General features: G+C 48.9%; 1 protein-coding gene across 8 annotated transcripts; it reads right to left on the bottom strand.

Moving 5' to 3' along the window:
- Positions 1–99: 99 nt before the first annotated feature.
- MTHFR (methylenetetrahydrofolate reductase) lies at positions 100–12,042 on the bottom strand. Of its 8 annotated transcripts, none has more exons than XM_039563848.1 (13): positions 11,942–12,038; positions 11,213–11,277; positions 9,194–9,445; positions 7,851–8,089; positions 7,444–7,554; positions 7,106–7,299; positions 5,941–6,191; positions 5,091–5,225; positions 4,647–4,827; positions 4,082–4,264; positions 2,623–2,724; positions 2,282–2,401; positions 100–1,787 (listed from the first exon to the last, which is right to left on the bottom strand). In XM_039563848.1, the coding sequence occupies exons 3-13, from the start codon at positions 9,433–9,435 to the stop codon at positions 1,590–1,592; spliced, it is 1,956 nt and encodes a 651-aa protein (XP_039419782.1). In that variant the 5' UTR covers positions 9,436–9,445; positions 11,213–11,277; positions 11,942–12,038; the 3' UTR covers positions 100–1,589. The 8 variants fall into 8 exon arrangements, 6 of the variants coding, with proteins under 6 accessions (XP_039419782.1, XP_039419780.1, XP_039419783.1 ...); XM_039563846.1 differs by having other exon boundaries at positions 9,194–9,614; XM_039563849.1 differs by lacking the exon at positions 11,213–11,277 and having other exon boundaries at positions 11,942–12,042.
- Between the last annotated feature and the right edge of the window lie 320 nt (positions 12,043–12,362).

A 12,362-nucleotide genomic window follows, 5' to 3' on the forward strand; every position in this document is an offset into this window, starting at 1 on the left:
GGAGCTTGGTGTCAAGGGGGGAGTATGCAAATAAGAGTCTTAGAGATGAGCAGGAGTTTATGGGTGCTAGGTCCTGTTGATTCCAAAGTCTGGATTGGGTAGGTGCAAACACAGGTCTTTATTTTTAGATTTGGCTTTTACCCTGGGGGAGCAGATTTCCACATGGCTCCCACCTCCTCCCCCTGTCTAGGTCTATCAGCTCTTCATTAAGCCTTTCAGTGGGTGGCCAACCTCCTGGCTGCTTCCTGCTGGTTCATTTCTGTGCTGAATGGGCAAGGGATGAAGAAACCTGCTGGGAACAGCTGAGCACCAAAAGCTTTGCTGAGGCAAGACAGGCGTGTCTGATCCCCCACCTTCCCATTACTTGCCTCTGTGATTGATGCCCTGTAATTACCCTGGATATATGAGCCCAGTCTCAGACAGCTGTAACAAGAGGGTCTGAAGAATCTGGAAAAGGCTTTTCTTCCTTGGCTTGTTTGAAAGAGATGCTCACAGCATGGTGGGGATCTTGAAATCCCACTGGGAATTGCCCCAAGGTCATTTTCCTAGCCTGTGGCAGCTTCGAAGGATTGTCAAGTATACAAAGGAGCCTCAGTAGCTTCCCCAACCCCTTATTCCAATGCCATGAGGCCTAAGGCTGTTAAGAGTCATTAGGCCAGGAAAGATAGGTTATCTTTCCTGATCTAAGCTTACCTTTCCCTACAGGCACTGGAAAAGGATCCTACAACTCCTGTGACCTTGCAGAACTGAGCCAAATAGTGTAGGTGGTTGCTTTTGGTAAATTCTAGAATTTAAGCTTTCTCTGCTCTACCATGGAGCTTTGGCCATACTCTGGGGCATGCATTGAAAGTGAAGGCAGAACTGCCCCAGAAACAATCGATTTTCTTAAAATTTTCCCTTGTGCCAGGTGATTAATTAGCAAACATGAGTCTCTGCTAGAGCATGGCCTAGTACAAGAGACATTTGTATGTGTGTATTTTATTGTACATAATCTAGAAATAGTGTGATTCTTACTTAGTCTTATCCAGAATGGATATTCATAGTCCTGTTAAAAAGAAAACAGAAAATATAGTACAAGGAGAAAAGTTAGGAATAAAATTTGAACCTTCTTCTGGAGTGAGTGCAAAAGAGCCTGATGATCAACTATGAAGAAATACATTTTAGGAGTGCAATATAAAAGCAATTTGACCTTTTCCAGGTTGGTAATTGCTGAAATAATCCCCTTGCATAGGTACAGCTGACAGGAGTGTTTCTGTCCCCATGCCAGCATTTCTGGCGTGCAAAAGTTACCAGAAGCTTGTGTTCTCCTGTTACTGTAGTTAGCATAACCATGATTAGCAGCTCTTCATCCTGCAGCCCTGGCCTTTGGGCTTAGTCTGGAGCCTCAGCTCAAAGGTTCAGGTAGTTCTGGCTATTGTTCATTAAGAGCAGTCAGGGAGCCTTTGTGTTGGGGACAGAAGAGCACATAGTGTGGGTAGGTCAGAGCACCAGTGTGGTCACTGGGTTTAGGAGTGTGATCAGCACAGGAGCTGCTGCTTTCCCCGAAGTCAGTGAGGGGAGGAGGAAGTAAGAGATTAGAAGAATAATTTTCACTGCTGAGTTGGAGAGTTCAATAGCTCAAAAGTGTCCTCCACAACCTGCCAGAGGCAGTTTTCTAGTGGGAAGTCATTGTCCACCAGGTTGACCAAGTAATAGTTGTCATGGATGTACTGGATGATCATGCGAGAGGGTGACTCCTCTTCATACAGCTTGGCCCATTGCTCGATCCACAGTGCAAAGGCCTCATCCTGCCACAGGAACAAAAAAAAGTTGGCAGTTGTGTAACATCTTCATGTTACTTAATTTAGGATACCCAGTGTTACACATGACTGGCCCTAATGTGGCTTGTTTCTTCTCAGTAAAAATGGCAAGAATTGAGCAAGGACCCTTGTGCTTTCCAGTCGGTGGGATGTGCCCAGAGCTGAAAGGAGACAAATTTGCAGCACAATGGATGGCTCAATGCTGCCCCTGTGTGCGTAAGAGGGGAGGAAAAGCCACTGTCCAGCACTCTTGAGGCCTGGTACAGTGACAGTAGTGGCTCTCAATCCCCATTACTGGGTGCTTTGTGCCTGGGAACAACTCTTGCTGGAGCTGAGAGAGCAGGAGGAGCAAGACCTGTACCTCTGCAAGCCAATATAGCAACAGCCGTCAACTGTGAGGGTTGTCAGAGACTAAAACAAAACTAGACACTCTGAACTTCCAGGGCATCACAGCAGTGTATCCAGCAGAAGGGAGGACTCACCTTCCAGGAGAGGAAGCTTACAGGATCCACCACAGTGGGCTGGATGATCTCTCTTCCTGGGAAGATGCCCCAGGTGACGGCATTGGGTTGCAGATCTGGAGCATTGGTGATGTTCTGGCCCTGCCAAAGGAAGGAGAACCTTTCTGAAGCAACTTCTGGTGGAGGGACTGAGTGAGTTGGAAAAAAGTGTATTTACTCTCCTTGTTAAGGGACCAGACAGCTGCTGCACACCACAGCTGACTTGCTTTACTTTCTCTTCATCAGCCCTCATGTCTGAATATTTGGTATTTGTCTCTCTCCCAAGGTGGTGAAAGGAAAGTGTCCTGCGAATAACAGCCTACCTTGACATTGACAATGTGGTAGTTCACTCGCAACTCGTATTTCTTCAGCACTTTGAGCAGTGCTGTGACAATTTCACTGGAGGTGAAGAACTCTAGGTATGCCTGCAGGGAGGAATGGAGAAGGAAGAAGAGAATCAGAGCCTTAAATCACAGCAGAACTGAGACAAATACAGGTAAACAAGGACAGTTGTCGAGTCTGGGCTGCCTTGTACGTTCATCCCCAGAAACACGTACTACAGAGGCTTGAGCGAAGGGCAGAGCAAATTAGTAAGCGAGCTAGGTAAAAAAATAATTGGGGAGAGCAGAGGGAACAGCCCAGGAACAGTGCACTCAAGAAAGCTACATGCTTCCTGTTTTGCATCCACACAAGCAGACAAGCTGGAATGAACTCCAGTGTAACCACAACTGCTGCACAAGGAAGCAGTCTGTGCCAGAATGCTTGGAAGAAGCCTGAGCTTAACCTTTATTTTACAGCAGTGTCTTGCCAAGGCAGCCCAACCTGGTGAATGCAGAACTCAAGGGGTGTCAGCTGGGCTGTCCCAAGCACCACTCCCTGTCCTCATCTTTTGTTCACAATTCTCCCTATGTGCTTATACAACCAAATTCTGTACTTGTCTGTGCTTGGCTGCTCCAAACAACTGCTCTCCCTCCCCCCATTTCCTGGCTATTGTGTGAGATGATGGATTTCCCTCACCTCAGGGGAATTTTTTCCTTTGAAAGCATAACTGCATTTGCCATCTGCTGGTCTCTGGCTTTACTGGTTTGGATCCCTTTTGAACAAGGATGCTTTTTTTTCCAGTATGAGCTACTTCCCTGGCATTTACCTTGATGGGATATTCCTATCACAGCCATTAGTGGCAAGGCTCTAGGGCCTGAAATGCCTGACAGTGGGAATCAGGCATGACAGGCACGACTGCTTGCAGGCCAGGGAAGGAATGTGACAGTTGTCCGAACAGCACAGCATAGTGCGTGGGCTGGGGGCAAGTGTGGAGAACTCTGCCTTACAGAAGGACAGAGGAAATTTTTAAATACCCCTTTACCACCATGAAATGCTGGGTGGTAGAAATACTACCTCACTGATTCCCATTTTATGAAAAATCTGGGTGCTTTGTGCATCACTGAATCAGATGCAGGGGGCAGGCACATGTGTATAAATAAAATGTCACAGCCCTGCTCTAGAAATAAGTTACCAATAATTACTTGCTGAGAGTAAAACCATGAAACTCTACAGATGTTCAGTAGATGTTTTGAGGTGGGGGAAAACAGCTGTGAAGTCAGCCATAGAGATGGCATTGTGGCTCTTAAGATACCAAAGGAGCTTTGCCTCATCTCACCAAGAACGCATTAAGATAAGGAGCAGGCAGAAAGATTATGTGGATGTAAGCCTGGGACCTCCCAACCTAACAAAGACCAAACTGGGTCATAACTCTTTACTGCCTGGCCCAGAGTAATACAGTACCTTTTGGAAAACATAACCTCCACTGGGCCCCCAGCCTACAATGGGATCTGTGGATGGTTTGCCATTGATGTTTGGCTGGGAGTTAATCGTCAGGATTCCTCGTCTGTTGACCTTCTCCAGTTGGTCCTTCAGAAGGTTGGTTTCAGTAGCAAGAGGGTCATCATTCCAAGGCATACACGTAACCTACCATGAGGAGAAATGATGGCTCACAATGGATCTAATAACCCTTTGATTACCATCTGGATGTTGAAGGAACTCAGGAGTGCCTTAATGGTCTCAAACATACCTGCTTCAGGAGAGAATTCCCATGTTTGGTTCAAGGGTTAGGATATGCTCAACTGTAAGAATGACTGCTGAAGTCAATTGATACTGGTCCTGTCATACTGTAGCACCTTTCCTTTTATGCTGAGCTCTAGCTCTGGCTGCTGGGCCCCCTTCAACCAGTGTGCCAGCAAATCCTTTTGGATAGAGAAGTGCCAATTCTTCTTTAGAAGAACAGTGTGGTAGCAGAGGAAATGTGCACTACTGTTTGTGCCACACTGACCATCCCTTCATGGGCTCTCACCTTGTACCCATTCCTGTTGGGTTCTCCAGTGATGTAACATGTGAACACCTCAAAGACACTTTCCTCACAAGTAAGTTCTTCTCCCCACATCTTCAGAAGCTCCTCCCGAGGAGACTTGCTCTTCAGGTAGAAGAGGTAATAGTCCTTCAGTTCCCCAAAAGCTGGAGAGGAGGAGTTACCCCTGTAAGAGGAGAAGAACTGAAGTCAGAATTGAAATCACTGAGGAAGATGAGTTGATTTGGTGATGCAGGAAGACAACCACCAAGAGAAGTACACAACAAAACCCCACCTAGACACCAAAAGTCTCAACATCTTGGCGCCATTTGCCTCACCTCACTCAAATCCAAGCAGTGGGGAACCACCTTGTTACGAAGCCTCCTAAAGTGTGCTCAGGACACCGGGCTTTCCTACTGCAGCTCTGCCTTACTGCAGGTGACAGCTTACCATCGGCCATTGGGGAAGTCATCCCACTCTTGAGTTCGATAGATGTAACTCTTCGGCCTGGAGGCCCAGAAGATTGGCCGGACATCTTCCACTCTTCTCTTGGGGTGAGCGCTGACTGCCCAGGGAAGAGGCCGCCTGCATGGGACGAGCAGATGTTAACACAGTTCCTCTGCTGAAAGGCTGGAAGCCTTTCCCATGGTGCAATTTGCCCCTGGGGAGAAATAACAGGGGGTGAGAAGAGTTCTGTTTGTCAAGAAGTAGGACAGGAAACTCTTCTTCCTTTATGGAAAATATTTCCTACTCAATTCCCTCACAGGATGCTCAGTAGGGGTCTATTTAATGTTAAGGTAAAGGACTGACACCTGAAATTGGAAAAGGTAAGGGCAAAGCACTGTGGGAAGCTACTTCAAGGGAAAATAAAAAACAGCTGTCAATTTTCCCTTGCTTCCTGTTGTCTGTGGACTCAGAGAGGAGTCCACATTCCCTTTCTCAGCTGCAGAGAACCCTAGAAATCCACACTGGGAGTATAGCCCTAGCCTGTAAGCATCAAAGACATGCTTCTTCCAAGTGGCAGCTCTAAGCTCTGTGTTTTTGAAGTCCCAGAATAGCTACTTTAAAGCTACTTGACTAAAACAAACTCCTCCTTTGGCTGTCCCCTCTATTCCTCCCAGCTTTTGTTGGAGATATGTGGGAAGGGTGAACTACTAAATGCAAAAAAGGTGATAAAAGAGAAAAAATAAAGAAAAAGGAAAAAAGGAGAGTAGAGGTATTAACCCATCCATCGTTTGTACCTTCAGTGGATGGATGGATGGGAAAGTGGAACTAACAGAAGCCAACACATTCTGCTCACCTGGGGTCCTCTTTCCATATGCCCAGGCGCTTCAGGACTTCAGTCGTAGCCACTTCCCGATTGAGGGTGTAAAAGTGGAGCCCGTGCACCATTCCACTGTCCAGCAGCTCCCGGCACATGGACACTGCCAGCTCCACCCCGTAGTTCCGGATAGCTGCATCGTTGTCCTTGATGGGTTCAATCACATCTTTGATTTCCTGAGGCACTTCCAGCTTCGAGAGTTTCACCAGCTGGCGCAGAGAGTGGTAACCCTGGATGAGGATGCAGATTGTCATTTTTTCAAGACCCTTTTTTGCCATCCCAGTAACACAGGTACTTGATCCCAATTTTGTGGCAGGAGATTTAGAACTGGGGCTCCTGGAGTCTATTCCCAGGCCCCATCTCTAGGATGGTAACACTGTCCAGGTCATGTCACTTTAGGTGATTTCTCCCCAAGGCCTTGCCTGAGCCCAGCATGCTGAGAGTGACCTCAGGACTGGCAGGCCATTGTGCTTTTATATCCCTTTTTGCCATATGGGCACAAGAAACCTTTTCAGCTTATTAGCTGCCTAAGAGTTTAATTTGGCAAACCACCTACAAATTTATCACATTTGATGCCTTGTGGGACTACCTAAAAACAGAGGCTAGACAAAATTAAGAGAATAAGAAGCAGTTATATTTATTGAAGGGCCTTCAGGTGCATTAGGGCAGACAAAGCCCACCCAGGGGCTACACCCAAAATGGCCAATGGGTCACGGGGTTTTCATACTTTTATAAGTTTGGTCCATTCGCATATCAGGGTTAATCCTCCAATTACAGCTTCAGGTAATGAAGTCATTTACCCCAAGTGTGCTCCCCCCAACTCACTTCTGTTTACATTTCTCGGGGCCTGAGACAGTAAGGTGTCCTTGAGTTTCAGGCCTAGAGAGGAATTGTTTTGTCTGACCAAAATGGGAGAACAGTAGCTAACAGTCTATATGGAGTTTAGAATTATACACTGAAGAATTACTGAACTACAAATATAAGAAAAATATAAAAGCTGAAGTCCTAAGGCATTACATTCAGCACTCTCTCTTCCCTGAAATTTTGTGGAGGATATTTACAGACCTCTCTGAGGCCCTGACCCACAAACACCTAACACCCTAGATCCTCATTACCTCCCCAAATCCAAATTACTGGATTTCACCTGTATAGGGAAGATGCCAGGAATAATGGGGCAGGTGATGCCAATGGCTTGACAATCCTTCATGAACTTGAGAAAGGTTTCTGGTCGGAAGAAAAGCTGCGTAATGATGAAGTCTGCTCCAGCAAAGACTTTCTCCTTCAGGTGCCTCAGGTCTGCCTCATAGCTCTCTGCTTCAGGATGACCCTTGGGGTAGCCTTTGGGGAGAAGACGAGAAAAAATGAAAAATGTGGTGAGGACAACATGCAGAAATTAGGAAGTATCCAATCTGATTGTACTGTCACAGCCCAGATTTCCCTGTCTCAGACCCTACTGCACACTCTGCAATAGAAGCCATTTACCTGCCACACAGATGTCAAAGTAATCATCAAATTCATTGCGAATATGCTTAACCAGGTCAACAGCATAGTTGAAGCCATCTACTTCTTCCTCCCATTCCTCACCAGCAGGATCTGAAAAGAGAACAAATCCATAGCTCTCTCCAACTGTTTGCTGAACTACGATCTGCTAGTTCTGTAAAAACCTCCTGCTATCAAAAGAAAGACAGAGATGAACTCCTAAATCTGCAGTTTTACCTATGAACTGGTTTTGTCTGCCCTTGAGCTGGAGGGACTGCTAAGAAACACAGTGTCAGCATTTAATTCCTGCAGAAGGAGCCCCTAAATCTTACTTCTCTGTTTTTACCCTGGAATTGAACACCACAGCAGCACAGGCTCCACACTACACATCACAGGACAGAAGGATTCACCTCCACGGAGTGCCATGATGTTCTTCAACCCAAGCCGCTTGGCCTTCTGCAGATGCCCTGTGATGTCATCCTTGGTCTGGTTGCAGCATGTCATATGCAGGATGGTCTCCAGGCCACAGTAGTTGACTGCAGTGTTGGCAATAATCATGGAAGAGGTTTCCTTGTCAGATCCTGGGTCCCCTGCAGGGTGCCACGTCACATCAATGAAAAGGGGACCACCTGCTCCCATGCGGTCAAACCTGTGGGGTTTAGAGCTGTGTTAGCCTACACCAGGTAGCCAAATCCCCTCCTTATGCCTGGAATATCTTGCTCACTGCTAGAATGCCAGCAGCAGGCAGAGAGAGCTTGGATGACAGCAACAGTATAGACCATAAAAGTGTTGCACTAAGAGTTTAGCAAGTGGCTGATGTAAATAAGGAAAGCCGTCCTTTAAGGCTCTATGGAGAAGAGCTTACAATCTCTTTGAAGAAGAGGCAACTGAGGTGTTCTCTGTACAACAAACTTTCTCCCTTCAAGCTCTAATAGACTGGTACAGCTTCTGACAGACAGCAATGCAAGTCCCATTCCTTTTGAGATGGTAGACTATGCTGCAGCCCCCTGTTGCCAGCTCAAACTGTAGAGGGCACAAATACAAAAAGATGGACCAGAACTCTGTTGTGCTCCTAAGTGTGCCTAAAAGAGAAGACAAGGGCTTCCCTAACTCGTCTCTCTTCTCCTCCAAGGTGGAACAGGCCCTTCTGTTTAACATATGGCATTGGCATACAGCAATTACAAAAAGAATTATGAAATACCCTCTTCTCCTCCAGGTAAGTACATGGTGGCTCCTGGGGCTCCGGAATAACTCCTAGCTCTGCTGAGACCTATCAGCTTTCATTTAGTATGTAGATGGGGACACCTCTGTCAGAGGCTGAAACTGTAATACTGAGGCACAAGCCATAGTGTCCGGATGAATACTGAAAGGAAGTGGAATCTGTTTCAGAGATTTTGGCACACTGTCCATCAAGGAATATTTTCTGCTTTTAGTAGGTACTTTTCTGCCCCAGCATTGTGCTTCAGACCCAGAACATGGCATTGGGGTTACTCCATCTTCCCAGGGCATGGGAGAGGGGAAACAGCCTGGCCCCTCAGTAATCCCACCGTGACACTTAACTCTTCAGGGCCTCCAAGGAAGACAAGTTACCTGGTGTCCATTACCCTCCTCAGCAGGAAAGCACAGCCCCATTACCTGCTTCGTCACCTGGAAGGGGAGACAGAGCATGGGGCAGAGCCTGCCTCATTAGCTATTTCCCTGCCCTCCACCACAGATACTTCCCCTCTCCCCTCTCCTACCCTGCAGCGCTCACCTGGAGATGAGATTGACAGCAGCATTGGCTGTGCGTGGAGGGAAGAACTCCAGGGAGAACCACTTGTCTCCAGCATCCTGCCGGCGGCGCATCTTGTCCCGCAGCCGCTCATGTCGGTCAGCATCAAGGACAGGGGTAGAGCAGCGCGAGTTGTCCTTAGAGCTCTCGCTTCCACTGCTGCTGCCACCATCAGACCTGGAGCTGGAACTGGCACTGCAGGTGTGTTGGGTCTCATTAACCATGGTGAGAGCTCTGGAGAGTGGAGCAGAAGGAGTATGGTCGGCACACGGGTCTCTGCAAGGAGCAGGTACTGCTGGGGTGGGCAGCAGATGATAAAAGAAGCCTATGCAAAGACCCAGCATTCCTCACTCCATCAAGGAGTCCCTTTTGCCAGCTTTCACTGTAAGCTGTAGTGGGGGATCTGGCAAAAACACAATAAAAAGCATATGTTTAGATAGTGCTGAGAGAAGTAATACAGCACTTGGCTTCATGCCACTTTGATGCAGCTCCTCTGGTGCCTGCTGGGTCAAATCTGGCTCTCAGAAGAGTCAGGTCAACATCACTTTTGCCCTGATTACAACTCAGCAAGCCAGGATGCCCATGTGAATTAGGTGATGGTCTCTGTCATCCTATAGCCTTGGGCTGGGAATGCCAGCAGAAAGTTTTTTTTGTCTACTGCAGCTGCTTCTTGGACTGTATGTATCTTCAGAGCTTCCACTCTGTTTGTTCCCAAAAGGCAGCACTGCTTTACAGTGTAGGTCGGAAAGTGAGTGCTAATGGGGCAGGTACTCAAGAATGCACAAAGTATTGCTACCTCAGAAACAAAATACAGAATCCACTCTGACCAGGGCACCCCCACAAACTGTCCTTTGTTTTCTTTGCTGGCATCACGGCTCCAATTCCAAACATTAGCCTTCTCTACAAGACACACCATCTCCACAGACAACTGTCGTCTGTGCCAGTCCCATTGCACACAACTAACTCTTTACCAGATACACTATTCCCTTTGTCACTAATTGTGGCTGCTTGGAAACAAGGCCAGCAGAGACCATCCTCATCTCACTGCCTTGCAACAAGATCAGCTGTGCTTGCTTGGCTTTACAGAAAGCAAAACAGCACTGCAAGTCAGTGGTAAAAGTAGGTTTAGGATACCCAACTCCACTTAGCTTCGCAAAATGTCCCATCCTGTGCCTTTAAAATGAGGTAGGGATTACAGACAGTTACGGGAGAGCTACCACAAAATTTAGATCTGTGTTATTTGCTTTAGTACCTGCCAAAACTTAAAATTGTCACTGGGAAGCAGCATGTTGTCCAAGCATTACATAACTTTGGCGCTTGTTTTGGAGGAAGCAGTTGTGTGAGCCAGCACACACTCAGTCCTTATCATAAGCTCTGTGGGTTTAGTTCAGCCAAGAAGACTTTGAACTTGTCTTCTACTGTTTACACTTGAGTTGCCAAACCCTTTGGGAGAAAGTCTAGTTTTACCACCTGAGGAACCTCTCCAGCTGGCAGGAGATGTGAGAAAGAAGCACAGGCCTTCTGCTGCCAAGAGGAACTAGGAGCCTTAGATCTCTTGTGTACCAACATAGCGGCTGTGGTAAAAATCAGCAGCACAGACCTACTGAGAAGTGAAGCAAAACCAACTGGGCGCACAGTGACAGCCCTGACCAAGCTCAGGCAACTTTGTCTGACATCCACATACACTAATCTGGGAGAATTATCCCCAAGCATGTGTTTGTGATCAAGCTAGTGGCTCACAATCATGTGCTGTCAACTCCCAATGTCTCATTCCTAGCAAGCATGGCACAGCAATGTAGGCAAATCAAAGGAGCTTTGTTTTCTGGCTTGAGATTTAACACCCATCACATAGAAAAAAGGTTCATGTCTTTATGTCTCTACAAAATGAGACTTGCTGTTGAGGAAAGGCCCCTATCTTGCTGTCAATATCAAATCATGAAGACAGGGGAAAGGCCCACTTAGATTTTTGTCTACAGGCAGCATTTGGAACAATTTTCTTACCATGATATGCATCACAGATTTGCTGGCAGATACTTCTAGTTATTGCAAAGAGAAAAAAGATAAGCCTAAACAAGAAAACAGCAACAAAGTAAGACAATTTTTAACATCTGTCAACACTCCTGCACCTGTCTTGGCCACATTGCAGAGTTCAAAGATCCGTGGCTCAGCACACTGCTGATGCTCAGCATGGATGCACCTGCTGTGTTTTTATGATGCTGGTGGTATTCAAACTCCTTCCAGCCCTGAGCTGACACCAACACACACAGCGTGGAGTCTGCCTCCCCCTAAGCTCAGTTTTACCCTCAAGACTGAAGTCGGCTGCACCAGATGCACGCTTCACACAGGGTGCACACGCTTCACGGGGCTGCTCCAGGGCCACGGCATCAGGCTGACAGCCGGGCGGGCATCTCAGGGGGCCGCGGCTACGCCCACCGCTGGAACGGCTAATGGAGCAGCGGCTCGTCCACAGGGACAGCCGGGGGGAAGGGCCGGAGGGAGCCTGCCACCCCCGTGGGCCGCCGGGTGAGAAGGGGAGCAGCAGCACCTGCAGTCCCTGGTACCGGGGGGAGGGTCGGGGCCAGGCAGGTCACTGCAGCTCGATCGCCCCTTCACTTCAGCTGACCTCGCCGAGAGCACGGCCCGGCCCGCAGCAGCCGGCAGACAGACCCGACGCGGGGAATCCCTGGCGCTGGGGTAGCGATAGGACCCCCGTTCCCGGACCCCGCTCACCTGCGACCGGCACCGAGCGCTGTGCGGGCCGCCCGCCCGCCGTACTTCAAGGGCGGCCGCGGCCGGGCGGGTCACGTGGGGCCCCGCGGCTGCCCTCACCCGACATGGCGCCGCGGGGCGGGGCTGCAGCGGCAGGGCCGGGCGAGGCCTCGAGGGCGCGGCTAGAGCGGGCCGACGAGGCGGGACCGGCGGGGCTGCGGGAGCGGGGCCAGGGCGGAGCCAGGCGGGTCTGCGGAAACGCTGCCGGGAGAGGGACGGGGGCGCGGCAGCGCGGGGGCGCGGTCGGGCCTGTTACGGGAGCGTGGCCATGTGCAGGCGAGGCCAATCGGGGCCGCGGGGGCTTCGCGGGCGGGAGCGGGGGCGTGGCCAGTCCGAGCCACGGCGGCGGGACTGTGCTGTGGGGGCGTGGCAATGCAGGGCG

Source organism: Corvus cornix, chromosome 21 (assembly GCF_000738735.6).
Source record: "Corvus cornix cornix isolate S_Up_H32 chromosome 21, ASM73873v5, whole genome shotgun sequence".
NCBI classification, from domain to species: Eukaryota; Metazoa; Chordata; class Aves; order Passeriformes; family Corvidae; genus Corvus; species Corvus cornix.

What these genes read in the sequence shown, in the direction of transcription:
- MTHFR (XM_039563846.1), bottom strand. Translation starts at nt 9,555, where the DNA reads ATGCTGGGTCTTTGCATAGGCTTCTTTTATCATCTGCTGCCCACCCCA. An exon ending in CTTTGACATCTGTGTGGCAG is followed by an intron (nt 7,300 to 7,443) that starts GTAAATGGCTTC and finishes TTCTCCCCAAAG; the next exon opens with GCTACCCCAAGGGTCATCCT. An exon ending in CCAACAGGAATGGGTACAAG is followed by an intron (nt 4,265 to 4,646) that starts GTGAGAGCCCAT and finishes TCCTCATGGTAG; the next exon opens with GTTACGTGTATGCCTTGGAA.